The sequence below is a fragment of the Gallinula chloropus genome, assembly GCF_964237585.1.
Source record: "Gallinula chloropus genome assembly, chromosome: 13".
Classification (NCBI taxonomy): Eukaryota; Metazoa; Chordata; class Aves; order Gruiformes; family Rallidae; genus Gallinula; species Gallinula chloropus.
In genome coordinates, this window is record NC_140098.1 from 353845 (window position 1) to 380941 (window position 27097).

The 27097-nt window shown below is 41.5% G+C and overlaps 2 protein-coding genes across 3 annotated transcripts in view; one reads left to right on the forward strand and one right to left on the reverse strand.

Annotated features, from left to right (window-relative positions):
- The window catches only part of LOC311196469 (hypoxanthine-guanine phosphoribosyltransferase-like), a gene marked incomplete at both ends in the record, with an annotated part of 109490 nt that extends 92344 nt beyond the window's left edge, over positions 1 to 17146 (reverse strand). Inside the window, one exon of the mRNA XM_084270041.1 lies at positions 16652 to 17146. Within this exon, the coding sequence (XP_084126167.1) occupies positions 16652 to 17146 (495 nt within the window). The remainder of the gene's footprint in view (positions 1 to 16651) is intronic.
- The window catches only part of ADAMTS18 (ADAM metallopeptidase with thrombospondin type 1 motif 18), a gene marked incomplete at both ends in the record, with an annotated part of 76995 nt that continues 67033 nt past the window's right edge, over positions 17136 to 27097 (forward strand). The window contains 3 exons of one of the 2 annotated variants that reach the window (XM_084270250.1): positions 17136 to 17288; positions 17404 to 17482; positions 19342 to 19658. In XM_084270250.1, coding sequence (XP_084126376.1) covers positions 17145 to 17288; positions 17404 to 17482; positions 19342 to 19658 — 540 coding nt within the window. The remainder of the gene's footprint in view (positions 17289 to 17403; positions 17483 to 19341; positions 19659 to 27097) is intronic. The other variant, XM_084270249.1, reaches the window with a different exon arrangement.

Below are 27097 nucleotides of genomic sequence, written 5' to 3' on the forward strand. Positions count from 1 at the left end.
AGCTTTTTAATGTATTTTATAGTATGTAGCAAGTGTTTCCACATTAACATTTAAATTCTTAACTTTCTATCTCTGTAGTTCAATCTTATTCTTATATCCTTCAGCCTTTCATGACATTACCATTATCTGATAAATGCAGAGTTCTCGGTTTCCTTTGAAGTAGTGAAATATTATACAGTGTGGACTAGATTATCCATAGATTATCTTCAATGCAACGCAAATCATGAGATTCTCAAGAGTCTAAGCACACACTCTACATCTAGCTTCAAGGTCTGGTTTAGTACTTGCTCCAAGATTATGGAAGTGAACTTTCCTTGGCTGGTTTTAAGACATAACTCTAGCCACAGATGCCTGAAGGCAGCACAAGCTAGAATCTCCACAACAAGCAGCATTTAATTTGTTTTCACTGAAGAGTGGTTTCATCATCTAAAAGCAAAAATTGTCCTTGCTCCACAAGTAGTCAGTCAGTACTAAAAGTTCAGAAGTTCATTTTTTTCCTTTTTCCATCCAAAATTTTATGTTTATTATCAACTTTAGTGATGGTAGTAAGGAGGAGATGATGTCCCACATTCCTTGAAATCATGTGGTCATTTAAGGATTTTACCTTTCATGTAAAAAAAAAAAAAAGAAGCTTCTGTCCTGTAGTTGTAAGAGAAAGGCCAAAGTCTATGAAAAAACAAAGCAAATAACCTGCACACAGCTGACTTCTGCTGCCTAAACCTGCATACAATCATGAGTAGATGATGATTTTATGACTTGTATCTTTCTCTCGTGATTTTGAAGACAGCTGTCATACATCTGATTTGATGTGAAATGCTAGATTTAGACCTGGACTAGTGGGTCGGCCTTCTCTGCTTTCTGCTGCCATGGATGTCTGCATTGGGAGAGGTGGTCTAAATCTCTGCAAGTAGCCCTAAGATTACGTATGAGTGAAACACACTTGGATCTATACTCAAGACTACAAAATCCAAACAGTGTGAAAAAACTCAAATAATCTAAAATAAAGGAATAAAAAAAGAGAAGATGTTTTATCAGCCAGAAATCTAAATGAAGAGGGGAGTTGTCTGAAGATTTATGAACCCTGTAATTTTGCATGTAGCTCCTGTTCCTTGTTTCCTCATAGGGCTTCATCACATTCTGATATTCACAGGGGTTGCAGTGGAAATAGTTTTGAAGCAAATAACAATACCTCCACTGAGCTCATCAATCTCCTGTTTGGGGAAAGTATTCTGTCTGCATTGTGCATAATTGTTCAGGTTTCCTTAATGTGTACCTCCAGTGGACTGATCTTCTGTTCCTGTGCTGGACACGTCTTTAGAAGCTTATGGTCCATGCCCAGTTCCTAATAGCTTTTTCCACTCCACAGGGAATCAGATGGTGCCCTTAGGAAATGTGTGATTCAGTCATTCCAATTCTCTTTTAATTATTAATTTCTACTCTTCATTTATATTTCACTGAACTGCAGAAAATCTCCAGTCATCACAGAGCCACTTCCATCTCTTAACAGCCTGAAATATTTATTAAACTCATTAAGCTCCAGTCTCAGTAGCTAATTACAACAAACGTATGTTTATGGAAACAAATCTAGCCGTGAAGATTAAATTTAAATGAGTGCTAAAATCTCTTTGCCTTTGGAGATTTTTGTTTTTCCTCTTTTTAATTTGTCATGCTGATTTGTAAAGCTTCCTAGTTATTCTGGTAACATTAGCACTGTTGATAATAACAGACACTGTTTGTCTTGGAGAAGTGCCAGTATTCTAAGTACATATCTAATTTGTCCAGCCAGTTTTAAAGTCTCTTGAATTTCAATTGTAAGTTTAACCTGAAGACTTACAACAGCTAATTACAGACGAAAATTTGGAATGAGAATTTTTAAAACAAAATGAACTACCAGAAATCTTTGAAGTTAAGGCCACAGAACAAATCCACTCCTTTTGTACAATCAATGTCTCTAACCCATGTATTCAAGCAGGGCTCTCAGAGGATTGAACATGTGGACTTGATACTATTTGCAGATGCCAGCAGCAGACCTTGTGAGCTGATTTTGAGGCTGCTGCTACCCCTAAACCTATGTGTATAGATTTACTGCAGTAGAAAAATACTTTTGCATTGCTGGAGGCTCTTCTGGAATGCTGTCCAACTTAGACCTCCTCTGAAATATCCTCTGGAGGACCATCGCCCTCTCCAGGAACTACAGATAGGCTACTGGGATGGGCTCTTTAGGCTGTGGTAAATGGCATGTAGAGTATTCTTCCATTTTAGGGGGCACTGTAGAGTACTCTTCAATCTTGCTCTCTTCTACAACTAAATTCTCAGTAACTTTTTTTTCAGCAAAGTTTTCCCATGAAGACAGAAAACTGTTTAGGCTGCCAGAGCAGAAGTATTAGCTACTTGAGTACTAATTGTACTCACAAAGAGTAATTGCATTCATTTCAATTTTATGTGTCTTTCTGGAAGCTGTCCCAAAATTATGGATGAGTCCCTGAAGTGTCCCCAAAAAACATTGGAATATTTCTGTGTGCATAGGGTGTACAGAGTGCTCTCCTCTTTCCTTCAGTGGAAAGGGAACAAGCTTCTTCCCTCACGAAATTCTGGCCATAGGATTTACTGAGTATTACAGTTAGTTTATGGGTACAGACAATATGCAACATCTAGATTGGATTAAAAAGCCTCTTGAATTTGTTTATATTCCCTAGACAGTGTTTGCTGTTGATGCACATTGCTGCAGTTCTGTTGATTTGTTACACTCTGGGCTGGCCTGAAATTCTGTCTAGCAATGGTTTTCAGCAAGATGTGACTTCAGTCAAGCTATACTGGTTCACACCAGCAGAGATTTTTGGAAGAATCTGACCCTCTGTTCACAGCAAGGAGCCTGGGAAGTCTCACTGATGCTTTTTAGTAAACTGATAGGCACTTTTACTAGAAATATGTTTGCTGTGAAGTGGTGTGACATTCAGAGCACTTGGTAAGAGTTGTCAATTATGTGGATTAACAGAACATGAATCAGGAATCATAGAACCACAGAATGGTTGGGGTGGGAAGGGACCTTAAAGCCCATCTAGCTGAAACCCCCCTGCCACAGTCAGGGACACCATCTGCCAGGCCTGGTTGCCCAAAGCACCATCCAACCTAGCCCTGATATTATACTCCAGGTAGGGTCTCGGTAGAGTGGAGTAAAGGTGGAGAATCCCCACCCTTGACCTGCTGGTTGTGCTGCTTTTGATGGAGTGCAGGATACAGTTGGCTTTCTGGGCTGCTAGTGTGCATAGTCAGGTCATGTTGAGCTTCTTGTCCATGAACACCCAACCTTCTTCTCAAGACTGCTGTCAATCCGTTTTACACCCAGGCTGCATTTGTGCTTGGGATTGCCCTGACCCATGTGCAGGACCTTGCACTTGGCCTCAATCAAGTTAATGTGATTCACACAGGCCCACCTCTCAAGCCTCTCAACGTCCCTCTGGGTGGCATTCCCTTCCCTCCAGCGTGTGGATTGCACCACATAGCTTGGTGTTGTCAGCACATCTGCTTAGTATGCACTCAATCCCACTGTCCATGTTTGCAAAAAAAATGTTACACAGTCCTTTAATCTTCTTGAGGAAAATTCTCTTCTTAATGAGAAATGCAGTATAGGATTTTTTTGTCATTTGTAGACCTTCCCCTCAGTTTCAGTAGAGTGAAGGATCTGGAGCATGTACAAAAGTGAGCCCATTGTGTCTTGGTAAAGATGGGAATGCAGGGCAACACTTCAGTGATATAACTCTTGGTATTACAAAATTTCCACCTTTCACATTTCTATAATGGCCTGAAAAATCTAAAAAACTTTGCTACAGAAAATACCAGCAGATCAAGAGAACAAGACATAAACACATACAAGTTATATGCTGAAACAGTAGTCTTAAATAGCATCTTTCAGCTTGGGAGACAAAAGGTGGAAGACAGAGATTCTTAAGGAGAGAAAAGGTGTCCCACATAATCACTCTCTTCTTCCTGATTTATATGTCAATGATTTTGTCTTCTACTTTTTCTATCAGTAAAAGCCCTGGTATTTAAGACTGGTGCACAAGGCTCACTGCTGACATCTTCTGGATGGAATTTCGGTTGGCTGGGACAGGGAGTTTGCCGTGACTTGCTTCTTGGCTGCAGTGGAGTCAGGATATAAAGTGTTAAGGTGGTGTAGAATAGAAAAATTCCTTTATGCACATACTAGGTCTAGCATATCCTTCAGATGTGCACAGCCAGTTCCACCATTTCCATGCACACTGCTTTTCAGGCTACAGCATGCAAAGGGACTGGGTGCAAAAATCACCACGTAAGGGCTTCTGAGTCCTTGACTGAATCCTACCCTTTGCATTTAGAAAAAATGCTTACTACTATTTTCATACTGTTTTTAAAAATATTTGTGGGTATGCTTTGTGTTAGGTTACTTAGATAAGCTCAGAGTTGAACATGGAGTGACCCTCCAGCATTGTACGCTGGAATGAGAGAGAGTTGAGCAAAAAGAAGCCCTATTTTCTTTAAGCCAAAGAAATAGGAGTCATATAGGATATCATAGGTTGATAGCCATCAGTGTACGTTGCCAAATCAGATTTTTTCAAAGTGTTTCTGTAACTGCCAGACAATAGCTGTGTGCAGAACTTGGGTCATGGTACAATGACATTAGGCAGGGTTCAGAGAAGTAGGCATACAGATAGTGTGCTTTTTGAGCTGCAGTCGTTCAGCCACACGAGACTAGCATGTTACACTAACCATTCCAAATCCAGTTATTTCCTCCAGTACACTAAAATATTAATGGTACGTTGCTGAGTGTTGAATTACTTCATCATTTGACTTTCCAGTTTTATAGTGGCAGGGGATGCATGGAGTTCCAAACATTTCACTGACTCTGGGTATGAAGAGCTGTCTTTGCTCACCTGAGGGCTGCAGAGCCTGTTCAAACTACAAAAATACTGCAGTATATTTTCAGAAGTGCTTAAAATCCATAAAATCCATGCTTAAGGTTGAGATTTTTATTATATATGAATCAAACATGTTTATTAGGGTGGAAAGAAAATGGCTTATTGGCTTTTTAATGTTTCAAGGAATATACCTCATGAGCACCAGTGCCTATTTCTGTCCTCTTGGAGAAGACTGGACAACGACATATTTTTATAATCTCTCTAATCTCTCAGGGCAATAAAATGGAATTCTCCATTTCAAGTATCAATGGATTCAGTTCCTTTTTGTTTGGGGTTTGGTTTTTTTTTTTTTACCTGATATGAATGATATCTTCAGATGGTTTTCTAACAGCACCATTAAGCATACCAAATGAAATTCGTACTTATGCCATTTACCTAGGACTGCATCTGACTTTTTTGAGATATGTCCTTTTTTTTTACCTAGATATTTTTATTCCAGAAAAAACTGAGGACTCTGATGACCTCACCAAGGCCATTTGCAGACATACCTATTGTATATGGTCAGATCTACTCTACAATATATGAACAATGGATCCCATGCATTTGGGATGTATGGGATCTAATGTGTGTGCACTGAATAGGGGATCTATCTGAGCACAGTAAATCCAATTCATTCTGAACTTACTCTATGTTCTATACTCTATGTGTATAAATCAAGGATGCATCCCAGACACATTAGTCTCACTGCATTTCATTTCATCTGGGAAAACCTGGACAGAAATATGGTAGCCCTAAGCTTCCCACATTCCATGCTCCACACACACACACACATAATAGTTTCATGTCTTAACTCTTAGTCTCTCTTGGGCTTTTCATTATTGTTGATACAACACATAAATCTGAGGTTGTGTTCTCCTGATTTTGCAGTTACTTGCAATTTTCCTCTAAGCCCAACAGTCTTTAAATCCTTCTGAGTCTCTTATTAGACTTTTAGGTGGGAAATAACAGACGCCCCTTGATTTAGCTCTTAGGATCACTCAGGAGAAATGTCCTCTGTGTAATGCCCCAACAAACCATTCCAAGTGTTTTGCAGACATGGGCATTGTTCTCTTTATTTTATGTTCTCTGTTGTTTTCTTAGCCAAGTCGCTTTGGTATTTATTAATTGAGACTTGTAAGTAATTCAGTTTATCTAAGACTTGATCAGCAATTTCAAATCAACATTTGAGAGGGAACATGTCCTAAGGCAGTTGTTATTTATTCTGGTCAGGTAATTCCTTTCTGGGCTGTTTAAACAGCAGTGTGTTTTCTGTAACAGTGAGGCTACCCAGCCCAGGGAGGGAGTTTGCAGAAGGCTGCCTTTCTATTTCTTTAAAAGTTTAGCTAAGTAAACTGCTTAGTGTGATAATGATAAACAAGTACTAAGATGGGAAGACAGCATCACAGTTAAGAATATGAAGCGCTGCAATATAAAGTCCAGGCATCTGGTAAGGATTAGATTTGCTGGTTGTACAAAACCATGAAGATACCAACCATTTTGACAGAGCTGATAGGGAGAAGAAAGATGAATACATTACCATTTAAACTGCTCTTGTAGCACTGAGAAATCCTGTAGTGTTTTTCACTTAACATATTTCAACATCAAAAGCTAAACATTTGGCTCTCAGGGAAAAGTTCTCATATTTACATGTATCACCTATAGCTAAATTCTCCCTTTAGTATTTTAAGTATTTTGTTCCTCTGAGGAGGAAATATCGAATGTTACTGCTCACATTCGGATTTTAGGGGATTTCTTTTCTCCATTTGGAGTTTTGGAGTGTAAGCCTGACTTAGTATTCCAAGAAAGTCCAATAGTCATGAAGCTCCATAGTAAAATCGCTTCTGGGCAGCTCATAAGGAAGAAGTTAGAATAATCTCACTGAAATGTGAAAGGCTGAGCTATAATAAAAGCACTGTGATAATTCAGGGGCTAGCATATACAAGCCACATTTGTAGTTAATAAACAACCAACCTTTAATCACTGCAAGTAGATTGCTCCCTTTACACCTATAAAAAAGTGCTTGCAGAGTTAAGCAGCACAGGCACTTAGCAAGAACTCTGACATTACAAAAGTTAAACCTGGTCATGTTTATCAACAAGGTAAAGCCATAACACAAGCCTCCTTTCTCCCCTTTCTTCCTCCTCCCAAGAACAACAACCAGCACACTACCAAATCATTAAGCTCTATTTAGTGAATTGTTAGAGGAGGTTTTTCCTGGACCTAACAAGGCAAGTGTCTGCAGCTCCAGAATGAAGTGGGAAACTGAAGAAAGCTTTGAATTTCAAACATCTTTCAGTGAGGAATTAGTTTTAAAAGACATACAACAATAAGCCATGAAATAAGTCCAGACACCATAATTCAGGGATAGAATATGCTATGAAACTGGCAGGCGTCCAGACCAGAGCCAGGTGCCTGTTTTGGATTAGATTCAAGTGGCCTTAGGCCACCTACAGAGCTTTCAGGTAAAATCTGGAAGCTGCTCACCTCAATATGCCCTACCTTACTTCTATTTCAGGTACCTGAGAAGGATTCCCAGATGGCTGGCCCTCATCCAAAGCAATGTGCTTTCAGATCGCATTGTCTCCACAGTGTGATGAGGCAGGTTTCAGAAAAAAATGTATCTGGAAAACAGGGACTTAATAAACTGCCCGTTTCCCTCAGTTTGCAATGAGAAAATTTTGCTCTTGAGAACAGTGTCTTGCTGCTCTTGACATACTTAGTGTGTGATTGCAAACGAGCAAGACACAAGTGCGTATACATAATATATGGGACACAAAAGGTAGATCCTGAAAAAAAAAATCTTGCAGCTTAGACATTCATAGGTTATAAAAAAGTACTTTATCAATCTCATTCATATTTTACCTGTCACTTACGTTGTTTACTTTTAATTACATTTTATTTTGGATCATGAAAATAGGCCAAGGTAACTCCATTCGTGCTCCAGTCATAAAGTTTAATGTGCAGACTTCTGACTGCGAATAATTTTTGCTTGACCGTGCCTAAACCCTGGGTGCAGTACCCTCCATAGCTCTCTGAGAGATCCTGGGCATATCCCAGTACACAGCACGCAGTGTGCAACTCCAGTTTCATGGGTGAGGGCAGCAGGCAGTGGTAGCTGGCCTGGCAGAGCCAGGTAGAGTCAGCAGATTTCTTCCTCCTAGATGCAACTCAGTAAAATTATCCTGCGAGCATGGGTAAAAACTAATCAAGTTGCTCTCAAATAGACTAATCAGTTTCAGTTTCTGGTTATGAAGCTGTAGCACAATGTTGCAGTGTCTGCATTGCCAAGAAGGTTAAATCTCATTTAAAGTCAGGATAAAAAGAAAACCCTGCTCTTGTTAAAAGTAAAATGATTGAAAAGGCCATGAAATCACTTTTACTAATGTTACACTCTTTCAGAGTTCATCCATGAAGCAAAGCAACAGCACTTGCACAGGATTTGGTGTTTCTCAAAAGAGAGGAAGGGAAGGATTGTGCTTCTGAGGCGCCTCCCCGCAAACATGAACGTACCTAGTCGTTAGACCTGCGTGTAAAGGGCTTGCTGAGTAACACTTCAACCTGCATGACTCCAACTTTCACGGATATTCTGTTCTCCAGTTCTTACTGTCATATGCCTAAAAATCACTCCTCCTTTAGCTGCCCCAGTAACCTTTCCATTCTTGCCCAGCTGAAGGGCTTGTCTTGATATGCAAGTTCAGAATTGCCACCGTAAAGGTCGGGCTCTGGCTTATTGAATTCAGCTGAAGAGGGGCTGCTAATTTCAATGTTACAGGCATACAGCCTAAAATGATTTCATTCCTTTTTCTTCCCAACATCCAGCTCTGTTGAAACTAGACAAAAAATCAAACGCTTTCCACTCAGTACACACACAGAGTAAGATATTATTAAATGTTGTCACAGCAACCGGTGCAACACTGAGTTTGTAAAACAACTGTTTGACGACTCAACATGCTGAAATCACTTTGGAAATCAACACCACAGTCAGGGAATAGTTTTGTTTGCAAATTAGGAATGCAAAGAAGGCTGTAGTAAATTAAAAACTGTAAGCTGAGCTCTTGGGATAGACACCAATTTTCTGTTCTGTGTGTGTTCAACACCTAGCTCAAGGGGTCCTGTACAACTACTGCTACCATATTCTTCACCTCTTATCCTCATCCTTTGGTGAGAAATACGGTGGTAAAAATATCCTTCTTTGCAGAAAGCAAAAGATATGTCATGATGGCCTTGTTTTCTTGATGAAAGAGTCAAAAGCAAGTTAAATATTTAGAGTTAATACCCTTATACAAAGCTGTGAAGTGATTGCTCACTGCCATTGTGGTGCAAAATAGCCCACAACAAATGAGAATTTGCTCCTCAAAAATACAGCTTTCTAATGTCTAACACAAACCCCATTCTTGTTATGGTACAAGAGTTTGAAGTCTTTCAGTACACAGCAAATAGAATATCTCTGCAGATTTATTAGACAACGCCTTCTTTGTATAGTATTGCATGGTGCTGTAAGCCCTTTCTTATAGAAGCAAATATGGAACAGCTCCATAATTCTGTGGAAGACATTTTCCTGTTTGATTGCCAAGCTGTAGTTAAATTCCCACCGAGAAGTCCATTTTGAGTAAGAAAGAGATGAAGGTGATGGGTCTGGGCAGACAACTACAAAGGGAAGATGAACACACACTGAACCAGAAGTAAAAGCACCTAATTTTCATAGGAAATGGCCTAATACTTAATTGAAAACGGTGAAACAAAGTATTTGTGGGTACACTGAAACTGTTACACAGAGGAGTCTGAAAAAGGCTCCTGAACTTCTCTGCAATCTATGTTCCCAGCAAGAAGGCTGAAGTAACAAAGGCTCATTGATGTGAAAAGGGGGGGAAGTTTTTAATAGAGGAATCCCAGGAGCCAGCCAAAGAAGCATTATCTTGTATTAAAAAAATCTGCAAATAATGAAATTCAGAGGAGAGAGAAGCCAATTTTCTTCTTTGCTTGGCCCATGAAATTAGTCGCAAATAAAAGAAGAAACATGTTAAAAAGGACCAGAGACTAAATCTTCCCAGCAACATTCTTCTCAGGGCATATTGTTCAAAAGAGCACAGGGGTTCATGCTCAGAAATGCTGAGCAGGTCCTCTTGGTCTCAACTGGAGCTCTGAATTCATGGTACTTTGGAAAATTAAGTCCCCAGAGTGCACTTGAAATTTTCATCCCAGAACTCAGCCTCCTAGCCTGAAACTAACTGGATAGAAAGTCGTCATCAGAGATCTTATCTCACAACGCGAGGCGAACCGACGCTAGCGCTTGTGGGAACAAGTCACATCAGCAGAAGTTACGTTTCCAGTCCAGAAATAAAATTAAAAAGCAAGATAATATGCCAGGCTTGGGTGAGATTAAACAGCCCTACTAGGAATAGGGGAGAAAATAGCTTTTAGCCTCTGTTTGCTAAACCAACTATATTTTGTTTACCGAGATGAAAACAAGAACCAGTAAGAAATAAATGAGGAACCGTTTCATCCCGATGCATGAGTAACCTCATACATTCCTATCATGGAAGACAGAGGTTGCAACTTCCATATGGATTTTCTTTCTTGGCCTGGCTTATCCTTTTCTGGGGTGCAGATGCTGGCTGACTGTAACAGAGACTGGGCTTTCCTTCCTGCACGTGATGCCAAAGTATGTCTGAAACCAATACTACTGTCTTAGAAGTAATTTGCAGGGGCTTTAACTATGTCTTTGTGAGTCCATGGGCTACAGAGCCTTCCGGGTATAGTGCAGATCAGGACTTACAGAAAGCATTTTCAAAGTGGATCTCTGAACCTGCTGGACTGCACCGTTTCTCTCGTGCCATTTTTGATCCATTGTATAAATACAAATTTTGGCACGTGTTCGGCATTATAAACGGCATAATTGTTTTTATTAGAGTTCTGTGAGTTTGGAGGTACCTGTGCTTTAATTACGCTTGGCAAGTTTCCAGGAAAACTCTTCTGAAATGTAGTGCTTGCAAAGCCTTTCTTGGGCCACCCACAGTGACAGCTTTTATTTTTCTTCTATTAGTGATGGACATTTTCATTTAATTTTGGTCTGGGTGTGTGACAGAGCCCCCGTGTACCGAGCTGCAGCTTCCCCCTGTTCACTTTTCAGCCACAGACTGTGTCGGGACACTGTGGCAGCAACTTGTGACATTTGGATCCAAGCCAAACGAATGCTATTTGCAGAGTTTTTAGGTTGTCTTTCTTGCTTCCTTGGCCTCCCCTCTCCCTGTTAAAAATTGCTGGTGGCACCAGAAATGCAAGTCAGTTAATCTCTTCTAAAATCTAAGTGTTAGCCTACAGCACTGTCGGCAAGAGCAGTGCAGCACATTGCTCTGTGAAGTTTCTGTGTGTCACTCCCAAGCACCCAGCGTGGAGGTGGTTTTAGTTCCGCTCCTGAGCTCAAACCTCTTGCGTAGCAGGATAAAGCAAGTACAATGGTAACAAGTCAGCAGGATAGCTGGAACTTCATAGTCCATGCCAGAAAGTAGGATGTCCAGCTAGCACAAATAAATGTGTAGAACTAATCAAATTAGGATGGACATGCTGTGTAATACAGAGAAATGCATGTAAGCAGAAAATTGTGTTTAATATTTGTAATCAAAAGCATTTATTTGGGACTATAACAGCCCAGTGCTTCGTGCAAATTGGGTGAGGAAAAATGTAAACATTGTTTCTTTGATTTTGTTGGGAGTTAGGGTACTCCAGGAATGCTGGATCGAGCTCCTTTCCAGTGGCTGTGATTAAAAAGCTATGTGAAATGAATTTAGGGGCTTATTGACAGAAAATATTACTGTAAATGGTGGTGAAAACCTATTCCACAGAGATTAGTCTTTATTACATGGAGTTTGCCAGAATTTAGAGGATGCAATCTGAAAACTGTGGGTTTAGAGACCACTTGAGGAAATAACTTCAGTCCTAACACCACGTTTTGAGGCTTCTGCAGAAAGCAGAATTTAACAGAGAAACTGGTGAGACAGTGGAATTTTATTCTGTGAATTTGCAGGCACTTAAGGAACAGGAATTAATGGAGGAACTACACTAGGTCAACTGGTAGATGTTTTTGTTACTTATGCGATTTCCATGTCAGCTGAAATATAGGTGCCCATAAACAGAATAACCAGTGACAGGGTGTAGCCCGTGCCATGTGTCACTGAAGAATGCAATTAGCCATCACGCAAAAGCAACTTTATTACAGCAGCTCATATTAGAAACTGAACACTGGTTAGAAATGCAGCAATGTGCTTTTGGGAACGTGCTAGTCCAGCATTTTCCGTTCCTGAGAATACTGTAGTCAGCTTCAGATTTCATGGAAGTAAACAAAGGGGTCCTCATAATTTCTTTTTATGTGAGTAGCCGTTTGGTGTGTGGGGAAGGATGCAGCGTAGGGGTGGATCCGCTGTTAATGGCATTACAATGCTGTCTAGTGCTTTATAGACCTACTCCATGGAAGTAGTTGCTAATGCCATTCCAGCTGGAGGGGAGGCTGGCCAGTGTCCTCAGACCACCAGTCTGTGAGCACGTGTCATGTTCCAGCTGTGGCCCTGTACCATGTGTGAGGTGCTCCCTGTGGCAGGGAGGTAGGACACAAACTCTCTTTGTTTACAATCTCCTTTCTGCACAAGAGACCTCTCTGGCAAGAAGTAGACTGTCTTCTCAGGTTCTGTAACTCAGCCAGATGGAGGAGCTATGATCATCTATGCCAGCTGAAAGGATTGGGCCTCTTCCTAAATCATGGTATTGAGTGGGTTTAGATACCGTACAAATAGTCATGCAAATGTAATTTGGTACCAGATGAATACATCCCTGCAGCTACACTTAATCTATATGAACCCTTCCATAAGTTCTTTTTCACTGTTTAATTAGAGGCTTTGTCCTGCTACAACTGAGTAAAAGGTTGTTGAACTCTTTAGACAAATTATATAAATTCACAAAATGCCTTGAGAATATTGAATGAATAACACAATGGGAAAGTAAAGCCTCCTCAGCAGTTTGTGGTGTGTATGGACCATCACCAACTTCGGTTCATAACTTCACTTTGGAGTCTCTTCAACCTGGGACAAAGATAAACTTGATGTGTTTTGAAAACTACCAGCTCGTTCTAAAGAGGGTCATTTTCATTTGTAAAGGAGTTTCCATAAAGACTTCTCTGCAAGGAGTTTCACACAGCATGTGGTTAATCACCACTCACTAAATGAAGGCAAAGGGCTTCTGTGCTTCACGGGAGTGAAACGTCTTCATGAGGATAAACACAAAGACATCATGAAGATTGACCTGGAAGAATCGTGCGGGGTGCTTACATTTATCCTGAATAACCCAATAAGTATGCAAGAAACAGTCACGAAAATGGTAAAGTAGGAATGAACAGTTGCAGAAACTGAATACTGAGTTAGCAAAACCCGTTATCTGCTCCATATACTATGAATATTCACTCAGTATGACGTGGCTGACTGATTAAAACAAGCCCTCACTGCACCATTTTCCCATTGGAAGACCTCTGCTTCCAGTTATCCAATCATATAGTATGTAGATATTATATAAATTATTCATTTTAATTTCTGATGCAAATATATCTGGAGAAATAATCTAGGTTGACAGAGGGAGAGGTGACAGCTGTCAGACAACAGGCCTCTGTGAACCATTCGTTCATCTCAGTGGTCCCAAGTGTCTCACGTGGTAAAGAATTTGCTCTAACAAAGACAGCAAAACAAACATGATGGCATTTTTATTCAGGGCATATTTCCTCTGTGTGTCTGTCAGTCATGTTACTGATAATCTGAATTCTGAGTGGGGCTAGACTCTGTCACAGTGGCTATGACAGCAGAGTTCTTGGGGGGGGGGGGGGGGGGGGAAGTTTATAGAATTGCAGAGGAGGGATTCAGAATTAGAAAGAATAGAGTTATTAACAACAATAATCCTTTTTCTCTGATAAACTAGCAAGTGAAAACAAGGACATCCAATGCCTTTGCATCTAGACATCAAGCAATATGGACACTTTGCATGATCTGTCTAGATTGGGTGGATGAGAAGCACTGGCGAAGTGAGTCTCAGTGTGGTGATGAAAGTGAAGCCGTAACTCACTGCTGACACAGAGTACCAAACCCCCTGCTTCCCTTGCAGATGCCAGAGAAATCCTGACTTTCTAACTCATAGTACTGTGCTGGTTGATTTTCTTCATAGTAGCTGGTATGGGGCTGTGTTTTGGATTTGGATTTGTGCTGAAAATGGGATGTTTTTGATATTGCTGAGCAGTGCTTACACAGAGCCAAAGACTTTTCTGCTCCTCACACCACCCCACCAGTGAGTAGGCTGGGGGTGCACAAGGAGTTGGGAGGGGACACAGCTGTGACAGCTGACCCCAACTGACCTGAGGGATATTCCATACCATATGACATGCTCAGCATCTAAAGTTGGGGAAGAAGAAGAAAGGGGGAACGTTCAGAGTTTTTGTGGTGTTTGTCTTCCCAAGTAAGTGTTATGTGTGATGGAGCCCTGCTTTCCTGGGGATGGCTGAGCACCTGCCTGCCTGTGGGAAGTGGGGAATGAACTCCATATTTTGCTTTGCTTGTGTGGCTTTTGCTTTACCTGTTAAACTGTCTGTATCTTCACTCATGAGTTTTCTCACTTCTGCTCTTCTGATTCTCTCTGTGCCATGGGGCTGGTGAGTGAGTGGCTGAGTGGAGCTTCGTTGCTGGCTGGAGTTTAACCGTGACAGGTACATAGATGATTTCTGTACTGGGGAGCTCCCTCCCCAAGAAGGGCATTATTACCTGTGGGACGATGCTGCTTCTGGGATCCCACATGTTCTTGTATTCTCAGGTACTGGAGAAGTTCCTCATGTAGGTGGAACACAATTACAAACAAAGAGAGGAAGAAAAAGACTACTAAAAACATGACAAAACTGATCAGCATAAAAAAGTGATAGCAGCATCCAACCTGACAGCTCAGGGAGAATAGAGAAGAGTCCAATAACAGATTGTAGCATGGTAATGATTATCTCTGAAGGAATATGTGCTTGCTGGTCATCTGAGGTGGGAATTGCTAGGGAGTTGGGACAGAAAAAACCCCTCTGACTGCATTGTTGACTACACTGCTGGCTGTGAAGCTTTATTTCTCATGTTTTGCATAGTAACTATGTTTGCACATGGTAACGAGCTGCCTGCAGGATTCTCTGATGTTTATGACCATCACTGCTGGGATCTCGATTGACTTGGGGAGCAAAGTATGATGTTGTCTGAACACGTTAACTGATCAATGTTGCTGCCTACAGGCCAAGAAAGGTTGGAGTCCCCTGCCTAATGCCAACTCAGATTTGGACACGTCATTTATAGTCATGCAAAGCAATGTCACATTTTTTTTTCTTCTTCTTTGATCATATTCAGAAACTATAAATCCCCAGGGTGAAATCTTAACTCCACAGAAATCAAGAGCAAAACTCCCTTCAGTGGTGCTAGGTTTATGGTGAAAGTTGTCTTTTTCTTTCTTGTAATTACTAGAGAACTGTATTTATTTCCTCCCCTCATAACAAATAAAATATCAGTCTTCACAGACAGGAAGTCTACTGAAAACAGTCCAGCCTGTCTGTTCAGGGTGTTGAGGGCCAATAATAAAATTACAGGCCAATAATTTTATATTTTTCTCCCATTATCTGCAATGCACAGTATGTTTTCTGTGTTCTGCTCCACTGGGACCCTTGTAAACCTGTAGCCAGCTATTTCATTTGAATATTCTCAGTGGGAGGTGACAGGTGCACTATGGCAAAAAGATCTTGAAACTTTATCATAATATATTCAGCAAGGTGATAATGTAAAACCCACTGGGAAATAGAGAAAGAGGTGCAGGAGAAATTCCACACCTGGGAACTCATTTAATATTTAAAGACAGGAATTGCTTTAGAAGGGAAAATATCTCTGATTTGTTTAATCCAGTGCCTAAAGTAGTTACCACAAAACCCCCATGAAGGAGGTAGATAGAGGAAATGACCTCCAGCTCACCTCAGCTTCCATTGTGCTCTCCAACTTGTGTGCCAACTGGAGCAGTGAGGCACCTTAAATTGACACAGGTACCATTTCTTTTCATGGTGTGACCCTGGAACAAGGGAGATTTGGAGAGAGATCGGACAGAGACACATGCTGGAAAGCTCTCGAGCACAAAAGAGAGCTCATCAGCTGAGGGACACTTCTCCAGCTGCAGCCAAAGCTATCAGAAACAAGGGCTGTATTGGCTTCCAACCTGGACCAGTCCCATTCGCTCCAATGCTTCAGTTTCCTTTCAGATTGTTTAAATCTTTGATCCTTTACTGAACTTTTCTGTAGAAGGGAAAGTGTAACTGAATAGCACAGGCTAGATTAGGAGAGCCCAGAGCCTGGCGATGCAGCGGCTCAGTACGTGTCAGCCCCTGTGTGAAAGGCAGCTCCTGTACAGTGACTTCGCTATCGCAGCTGTATTGTCCTCCCAGACAACCTAATCTTTGTTTGAGTCTTCTCTTTGTTCGCTTGCTCGTTCTCCCATGAAGCTGCCTTTAAAAATAATACAAACTAGCAGCATATTCTCTGCCGCGAATGGTGCTTTGATAGCTGGATGGCTGATACTGGACTCTACTGCTTCTCCCAGCATCACCACGAAAACTCTGGTGCTGGTAATTAAGCCCTGTGGGTCGGCCCCCCGGTGTTGCACCCCTCCTGCCCCAGCGGCGCTACCCCCGATCTCACAGCAGCCCGCCACAGGTGTGCCGGCATTGGCGCTGCCCTTGCCCGGCCCAGCCGCTTCCTCGCCTCCCCCCGAATCTGGGGGGGCGCCGCAAGCCACCCCCTTTCCCAGGTGCCTCCCCGCCCGCACGGCGAGTCCCATTCCCGTTCCCGGCCCGGCCCCGCCGCCTCCCTATTGGTCCCGCCCGCTCCGCTCCGCGTCGCCCCCCGGGCGGCGGCCGCGCCGAGTCGCGGCGCCGGAGGCAGCGCTGCCCCGCGGCGGCGGCGGCGGCTTAAAGCGTGCGCGCCGGCGGCGGCGGCGGTGAGGGCGCGCTCGCTTGGGCGCCGCTCCATGGGCTCCGCCGCCGCGCACGGCGGGGGTGCGGCGCTGCGAGCCGGCCGCCGGAGCCGCTGCGGGGCAGAGCCCAGGTGACCATGCGGGGGATCCGGGCTCGCCCGCCGCACGCTTCGGGGAGCAGGTAGCACGCCAGGTGCACGGCGGAACATGGACTGTCTCCTGCTTGTCGTCTGGACTTTACCTGCTGCGATTCTCAGCGGCAGCTCCATGCAATTCCCGTGGCTTGGAAGCGCTGTAAAGGCAGGTCGAGAGCACTTTCTTTTGCAGTCGCCTAGTGTGCTTTCATACCAGGTTACTGCACAGTTCCTGGTGCCTTGTCTCTCTGTCTTCCCTTGTCAAGTGAATCCTGCCCAATGCTCCTTTTCTCTTTCTTTTTTTTTCTTCTCCTTTTTTTTTTCTCTTGCAGACCCTGCAGCTGTGCTGCCTCTGTTGCATGTCTCATGCAGCAACTTTAACCAGTGACAGCATCAGTGAATTGAATCATGGTTTGTATAGCTCTTTCTGTGTATATGAACATTTGCATGGATGCTTTTTTTTTTGGTGGACTGAGCATTTAAAGGGAAGAAGCCACAGTGTTTGGGGAACATAAAGGGAAAGCGACTTGACCGCTGTAGAATAGTTAGCCATGGGCAGAAATTACCATGTTAAACCCTGTGTGCAAAAGCTAAAAGTAACAAATGAATGGGTAACAAATGAATGAGATGGTAAATACATCCACCTTTACATGTGTGAGTACGAGGATGAATGTGTGCGTAGCCACAACAACAAAACCTCGTGTCTGCTGTGGAAGCAACGAGACAAAAGTGGGGAAAAGGTTTGGGTGGGAGAGCAGAAGCTGTGCGATGCAGGCTAGGGGCAAGCAAAGCTGGAGGAAAAGGACCTGTGTGAGGGAGGGCTCAGGAGCTGTTTGTTCCCAGGTTGCAGACACTAACACTTAGATGCTGATGACTTTGGGAAGTTTGAAGTGCAGGATGTGCTTTTTATTGGGTGCGAGTGGAAACAAAGTACAAAAGTACACCAGGGTGCAGAAGGGAAAACCCTCTTGTACCCTATCCTCTGCTCACTGGGGGATTCCCTCTCTCCAGCAGCTGCTTGCATTTTTTGGCCACCAGCCTGCTTAGCGTCCTCAACTTCTGCCATTGATTAACACCACTCGAGGAAAGTGAAAGTTCTTGATGTATTGTTTCCACTGTCTAAGGAAAAACAACCTATCACTGGTTATGTTTTCAGCTTAATGTGTGTCCAATAAAGTCTACTCAGGCAAAGAGATTGATAGTTTTTGCAACATCTGTTACAACACAAGAAGGAGGGGGGGTTTCTTCTTTTTTAATGGTGTTACTTCAATTTAGGAAGAGAAATGAATTATTTTACTGTCAAATGCTTGGACATCTTTAAGTATTCACAGAGAAATACAGCTCAAAAATGAAATGGGCTTGTGAAACAGTTTATTCAGCATAATTACTCATGTAACCAGGAATAGGTGCAAAGGTCCTAGTTCAGCAAACGGCTAAAATTCAGACCCAGCTTCCAGGGTCCAAGTAATCCCTGTATGGTTGGTTCAACAGCAGTGAACTGAACGTCAAGCTAGGCACCTGCTTATGCAGCTAGCTGAATCATGGTCTCTCTCTTCCCCTTCGTTAGGGGGTTGTGAGTAGATCTTAGTCTTCTCCTCACAAAGAGTTTTGTAATTTTTCACATATTCATACCCAAAACAATAAAATTCTTTGACAAGCAATTAGCAATGGCTGACTAAAGGTTATTAGGTAGGATGTAATCTCTTTCTTCTGAAGGTCAGTTACAACTTGAAACCCGGTCTAATCAAGTCACTACAAAGAGATGAGGTCTTACTCAGTTAAGGCATTAATGAATTAATCCTTTAATCCATTTGAACAAGCAGTACAGTTCTATAAAGTCTCAGTCATGGTTACCCCTACAGTGATATAATATTTGCTGCAGTCTCAGGGAAGGAAAAAACCTTCAAACCAGAGCAGCCTTTGCATTTGACAGTAATTAATACAGGGGGAGGGGAAAAAAACCTACAGATCTGCTGGTGATGACAAATATCTTCAGAAGACTGATTGTGGGAATGTTCACAGCTATGGTAGTTAGTCTGTACCTCTCAGTGGGGCAGAAAGGAAACAAACACTGTTTGAGAGCCTGTGAGACTTACAGGGGTGAATTTATGCAGCCGAGTCTATCCACACATAGCCTGCAGAGCTTTCGGGCCGTTCCCTAAACAAGGAATGCCTCATGCCATAGTGCAAGCCTGATGCTTACCATGTTAGAATGCCACCTACCTTACTGTTGGATACAAAAGCTGATGGCTAACTTTTTATTGTTACAGATTATGTATTTGTGACACCTGTCAGAGTGGATTCCAGTGGATCGTACATCTCACATGATGTTTTGCACAGTACTAGGAGAAAGAGATCAACTCAGAGTTCAAAGAGTTCCTTGCACTACAAATTTTCAGCATTTGGACAGGAACTTCACTTAGAACTTAAACCTTCGACCATTTTAAGCAGCAGTTTTATTGTTCAGGTACTCGGGAAAGATGGAGTCTCGCATCCTCAGGAACATGACATTGAGCAGTGTTTCTACCAGGGATTTATAAGGAATGATAGCACCTCTTTGGTAGCAATATCTACATGTGTAGGCTTGGTAAGTGTTTATTTAAAACCAATCAGCATTAGAAGTATTTTCGTATGTGGAATAGTAGCTGGAGGTGTGTGATTCAGGATACCAGGCACCATATGGCGCTGTTCCTCACACCACTACCTGCTATTGCTTTTAGCAGAAGACCTTTAGTTGGAGCCAATGAACTGCACCACAGCCTTTGTGTTTTTTGATCACAGGCCTTCAGGAAAAAAAAAAACACAAAACAAACACAAAAAGACTGGTAGTCCCAGTAATTATCCCATAGCAATTTTCATTTGGGATAGTTTATATATTTTGGTTGCTTTTAAGTAAAGTCTCTTCCTGCCTCTGAACTACTACAAATAATGAAAAAGAATCAATCTGTAAACCTGTGGGAAAAAAAATATTGTACCTAGGCTTGTCAGCTGCTTTAAGGAAGGGTGAGTTTCCTAGCTCAGCAGGAATTATGAACCAATTTCCCTTTGTTTCCTTTGACAAGTCCAACCTTATTTGAGTTTATAAGTCTTGATTAGTTGGTCTTTTATGAATGTGTTAAATATTATCACTGCATATTTTCCATTGATGGCTGTCATCCAAGTTCATGAAAAATTATTCCTCACAAATTATTATTTCAAAATACCTTTGACAGTGCTCGTTGCCTGCAGAGAAGTCTTTCCTGATGTAATTCAGAAGAATCACCCACAGAATTAACAGTTATTGATGGGTTTTAGGTTTAAGCCCTTGCACTTGCAAAGCAGTCTCCTGGGGATGCAGATGAAAGCAGTGACATTTAATAGTGTTACGTATATGAAGCAATCTGTATGCTTTGTGGTTGTCTGAGGACCAGCGGATATGTTGGGTCACCCTCTAGAAATCTGTTTTGCAAAGGTACTTGTCCACAAGGGCTATTAAACTGTGTGAGGGGAGCAAAAAAGGAGCACTTGAGACACCCAGTGTTTCCTTTGAAATAGTAATCAGTGACTTGAGAAGAGGGTGGTTCATTAGGAAGAGCTGTTGACTACTGATGACTGGGTGAAGTAGTCTGGATTATATTTTGAATGCTCTACTTTTTTTGTTTTTTCCCCTCAGCAAATTAAAGGAATTAGTATTTTATAGTTCATTTGAACGGTTGCAAATGGGACTTCAGGGCCAGTGCCAGGAACAGGAATGAAGCTTTCTTTGGGTTTTAAATTGTGTTTGTAGTGCTGAACTGTTAATATTGTATGTGTTTAGCTGTTTCTGTGGAAGCTACATTTTCACAACTCCTACCTTTTATCATATTTATTCAGGAAAAAAAAAATCCCTTATTGTCATGTTTGTCTTTTCCTCTAAGAGTTCTACCTCCACACAACAGTTAGAGTTTGGGTATCTCCCCTGTTCGGTCACGTTTTGTTTTTTAACATGCTTTGAGTTAAGTGAAACTGGGCTTGTCAAGTCTTGTCTGGAGAAGGAAAGTTCAAGTCTGCCTCAGGTCACAGAGAAACAAAATGTGGTGAACTTAACTGAGACTGAAATGGATCTTTTACCACTGTCTCGACATAGAGACTGTTATGACTGGTAAGCTTCACTTAGAAAAGATCCAGAAGCTGATCAAAAGAGAATAAATATTGTGGCACGAACAAATTTATTATGGCAGAAACTTTTTCAGTACCTAGATTATCATCAATTAGAATGTCCCTCTTTAATCTGTTTCAAAGTTCAATAGATTTCACCTTAAATTGTTATTTTAAACTAGTAAATGAAGTAAACCTTTACTTGTATTTATCTCCTGCAGAGTAGGAATCACAAAGTATTGTTGTTCCTTTCTCCCTATTCATTTGTGTATTTCCCTGCACCTAATGAATCCCAGGCGAATTACCAACAGGATTATTGGTCTTTCTGGTTTTAAGGCTGCGTTCTTAAAACGTGTCGTCAGCTGTCTGTAATGACAACCACGTCATTTTGTACTGTGATCCAAATTCAGTAATCATATGTTAAGTCTGGACGCTGTGCTCTGATCAAGAGAACCTTGTGAATAGCTTCTATATCCTCTTTGCAGCAACTACTTTTGTCACTTGGTTGCCCTTCTTTCCTATTTGCTTTGTTCACTGCAATTAAACCGAAAGTGGTGTTTCTTCTATATGGTTGGTAGCACTAATCTTTCCATTGTTCCTTTCATTAGCAATAGCTTCTCTACAATAAAACTGCAGTGACCCATTCTTTCAAGCCTGGAACACCACAATGTGATTTGGAAGCAATTGCATTTCAATAGACTACAGGGACTCTTTGATCTAATTTTTTGGATGACCTAGAGTATTCAGTCATTCAGCTGTCTGTTATCTGCCATTGCCTGCAGAGTAGACTTTTGAGAGAGTCTATATGAAATGGTTTGTTAGACAGGGTGACCTTAACTTAACACTGGAAAGGAGCAAGAATTTGTTGTTTTGGTATAGATCTATCAAGAGATGTGTGTATCTTACCCACATTTTAATAGCTTAGTTGATTGTAAGGCCCCACACTTTTATGCTCCTTTGTTGATTTGAGACCAAATGTTGCAATGAGTCAACATAATTTTCTTGATGTGTCAGATGGCAAAACTGGATGGATGCTCTTTATCTGAACAAGTGCTCCAATACATTAATATTTTAGGAGAATATGTACAGGTTTACTCTGGGTACCGTCTCTTGCCTTTTCATCATCACTGTTTAACCACTTTGTTTTTCAACAGGAAACTTGTTTTCTTCTTTCTTCTGCCCTTTCCTGCTTCAGTCAGTATCCTTTACTTGCTGGACTATTAGTTGTGAAGCAAGAAAGCTGTGATTTTATATATTTTTAAATTAAATTAAATTGTATGTAAGAAATCCCTTTTGGATCTTCCTAAGTGTCATCAATGCTATCTGGCATTATTAACATCGTGCTTATTTAGTGATAAGAGTATGACAGATTTATTAAAATTCAGGCTTGTGTTGTACATAGCACAGATTTGCTCAGTCATTTTATCTTGAAGTTTCCTTCAACCTCTTCTGCTTTCCCAATTGATATATCCAGGACACTGGTTTGTCTTGCTGCTTCATCCTCTGTTTATATTCCCCAATGCAAATTGTTTAATCTTCACAAATTATTTGTTTCCATACTCGTAACTTGAGCTAATTCTTACTTATTGTAATTATGGGGCTTTTAAATACTATTATTATTTATAATTGCCTTTAGCTATCTGAGAAGCAGACTATGCCAAATCCACAGAATGCAAGGGACATAGTGCTGGTCATTGTTAGAATATAAAGCTGGGTTTTAGGACTTACTCAGTGTGGCTGTATCTCTATTCCTACCTCATTCCTTTTGCCTCCTCCACATGCTGTGTTATATCATCTGCATTAAAACACATACCTATTGTAGGTTCACCGTCTTTAACTCTTCTTTCATGATAACATTGCCTCTAAAAGGCTTTCTGCTGTCGTCCTAGTCTGTGCATAAAGTATGGTGTTTGTGTCTTTATATGCAAGGTTTTGGGTTTTGCCTCCCTTTCTGTTGCTTAGGTTATGTCTATGTGTACACAATCTCTTGTATAACATGAGTTGTTTGTGGTCCCACAGTAAAGGAAGGCTGAACACAAGAGAACCCCAGAGTTGTCAGTAGTCCAGTTGCATTCTGAGATATTCTTAAAACCAATTTATAACTGTGCATTTAGGAGCAGAAGTCACATTCCCCTTATTGGCAAGAACTCTTATTACACAACATAGAAAATAGTGACTATATTAAATGAGTAGCTTAGTAATGCAGCATACGTGGAGATGCTGCTGCTGGTTGGTGGAGGAGACAAGTGGGGGTACATAGCAATTACAAACCCTGTGCGCCTGGAGGAAAGAAACATAACCTACAACAGAAAGGAACTCTCCTACCATTAAATCACAGAGGAGATGTGCATGTTGATTTGGGGTCAGAGAAAATCAGTACAGTTCAGTGGAACAGTTCAGGTCCTTTAAAACTATATGATACACAGTTTTATTGTTCAGTCCTCAGCTGCACCTGCTTACACTAAAGGTGAATGTGGGCCATTCTCTGCCTTGTATTTATGTACCTCAATTAGAAGAGTGGAGTCAGCTTCATGCACTAGCTAGTGCCATCCTTTGTTTCTGGTAAGATGTGATTGAATCTTTCATTATAAGGGGCCTCTTTCTCTTGTCTCAAGTTCTGTTATGTTTGTTAGTGTCTAGTCAAGGGAAGAGAAAGAGGAGGGAAGGATGAATCATGTTACACTCACTGAGCTGTCAGAGGAATCTACGACTGGAGAAAGGGTTAGATGTAGCACAGAGAGATAAACAGGAGCTGTATTAATTCAATGGTCGTTGTGTGTGCATGTCTGAGGGCAGGACTTTGCTCGGAGTATCAAAGCAGCCACAAAATTAAAGCTTCGTAGCACAGTCTGGCCACCTAAGAGGCAGGCAGGCAAGGCAACTCATGTACCCGTTCTTTGTAGTAGTTTAATTGCACCCTGTATTAGCATTGTTTAAGTTCATGCTAACAACAGCCTCTTATTCCTAGAGCTCACACTTTTAAGTCCAATTAAATATGTTGAGACAAATCCCAAGGTTCTTTTGCTGACAAACTCCCATCAAAATCAGTGAGCCAGACTGCTGGTAAAAGTACAAAATAATTGCTGTTCACAATTAGGTTCCTTTAGAAATCTACAGCTGTAAAAATATGGCAAAATTTGGCCCAGTGAGAACTTGAAGAGAAACTAAGTACAGAAGTGGTGGCTTGACTAATTCTCAAAGCTATTTTTAGTCCATCCACAGGTCAATATAAAAATCTTGCATTTTCTGCCATTACATCAGTGCAACACAAACAGTATCTGGCACATGAGTTCTTTGACTTTCTTTATATTTACATACCATTGTATCTCCATGCTTTATAAAACACAGAAATAATATTTTTTCTACTGTTTTGATGGAGATTTTTCACTGCATAACGTTGTAAGGATGAAAATAAGAAAAATCTTTACAGGAAAATAAGGTGACAGTGAGGAAAAAGACATCTTCTTGAAGATAAATTATACTAGACAAATACAAGACACCTTTTCTGGTCTCAGCCTTGAATTGATTTCTGATGGGGAATGAATTGTGTGATTAGATTATTGGTTGCCCTTCTTCATATCTGTCTGATAAGCCTTCTATTTAACTCTGGCTTTAGCTCTGAAAGACAAAGACAGTGTTATCCCAGGCATTTTGACCCTACTCATTCTTGATCAGTAAGAAATGGAATTAGAGAGGATTGATGATGGAGAAATAATCTGTCCCTGCTGGACAGGAAGACTATCAGAGGCTGCATTTCCTCGAGGTTTTACATTTAAAAGCCTGGAACACACATAGAGGAGATCCTGTGTCTCTGAGAGCACTTTGAGTCGCTCAGCCTGAGCACAGTGGGCTGTAGACATAGAACAGTCTGCAGGAGTGCCCACAGAAGCTGGTCCTCTCAGGCAGTTTTACCTCCTGCATTACTGCTCAGCTAGCAGTAAGAGCATGGGAATTGTTCAGCAATCTATCCAAGCTGCGGGCTGTTGCCAACTCTGCTGCTTGCACTCTTAAAGCAGGTCCAGAAGAGCAGCTGCCCATTTGCACATAGACCTTTCTTGTTAAGCAGCAGCCTTATCAATACTTCTAAAGGAATTAGTAGGCTCTATCTGTACTTGAAACATCAGCATTTTTCTTGCTGTGGCAAAAGCTGTCCACAAAGCTTAGTTCCCACACTTTGCCTAGTCCATTAGAGAGACACTTAGAGTCAAATGCCTTCGTAAGGGTCAGGAGAGGATGACCTGTCTGTGCAAACTTGACCTCTTCATGTCTTTGATGTAAATGAGGTTTTTTTATTTTAAGAGCCGCTATTTTCATTTGGACCATAACATCTCCACTGCTAAGATGATGCCACATATGTTCTGCATAGCTGTGAACTGGTGTTCTAAAATGTTTCTTTTTTTAGAGGCAGATTCTAGTAATAAACGAGACCTTTCAGTCACTAATAATTAACCTAAACAAGGCTTAATGTCTGTCCTTTTCCCCTTCTTCCTCTACTTCAGAAGTGTTTGAGGAAGATACCGGGTAGGCAGACCTGGATTGTAAAGGCGTTTGTTTACCTAAAACACAATGACAGTCTGTGAGACTGTAGTTCAAGTCTAACTCAAGCAGCCCACTCCTAGAGCTCTGCACCTGACACACAGCAGTAGAGTGAGTGGAAAGCATAGGAGTATTTTAGTTCTGCCCTGGCTCTGCCACAGGGTCCTCTTAATTTAAGCAAACAGTGGTATCAAACCTGTTCTTAAGCAATTTTTTTTTCTGAAGCTTACCTGCTCCTTAGCCTGTCTGCAAAACCAGTGCCCTGATTCTCATGACAGCTTTGTGATTTGCACGCTTGTACTCAGTTGAGAACTTGACTTTGATTTGATGTAGGCTGCCCAGTCACAGCCGGTTTGGATGGTCACTGGGAGCTGCCAGCTCCCTAAGTCCCTCAGTCATTTTGGCACCTACAGTTTTTGTTTGTCACAGCTGTGTTTAAGTCTACAGGATATTTAGAATAATGTTTTCTAACTTTCAACATTTTAAGGATGGGTTTGTGTTTCTGATGCATGACATGTCCCGTACTCTTTGAAAAAGGTGGTAGTTTGATCACTGGGACTGCTGTCCAGTACTGCAAACAGTGAGAGAAGGATGGAGGTCTAATGACAGTTCTCAGTGTCTGCACCTTTGAGAGCTGTAGTCCCTGGAAAAAGGCAAGGTAGAAGTTGGGGCCATGCTAGGCTAGGGCATCCACAGCTGTGATGCCATTAACAGTCAGTTCTTTAAGACAATTTCTGATTTCATTCTCTCCTGGACATGAGTAATGTTGTTGACTTACAGATTTATAGCTACCCAGGAATTTTCTATAAAGCACTTGCTTTCTCTTTTTGGAAGCTGCAAACCAGACAGCAGCCCCACTAAAGTCAGCAACCTTTTTAGTCATCAGAAGTGTTCCCTCTGACTTGACTCCTCACTACTCACAGAAGAAGTTATCTCTGTGTGCCTTATTTTGCAATGGTGGTCTCTCAGCAAGCTGGCAGGAGAGGGGTTAAACTAGTTCTCTCTGCAGTGAGAGCTAGCAGTGGACCTACAGTGAGTTATATCAGCTGAAGCTCAGACTTCAGTATCTTTTTCAAAAAACCTCTCATTTTGTGTTAGGAAGGCTCTGACTAGCCTTTAAATGGTATCTGAATTGAACTTTGGTGGATAATTACATTACAAACAAGGTTTTCCTCTGTCTTTTTGATCATGTCCCTGGGAGCAGAAATGTTGGTTCTTTCTTGCCTTTTCTTATCCCGTTTTAATCCCAATTCTGTTGCTGCAGGTCTACCATAAATTACTGTATGCTAAAGGAATTTCCTATTGATTTGCTCTGACAGTGATTTGACCAGCTATGTGAATAGCTGATGGAAGCAGAACTTAGCTTTGGTTCAG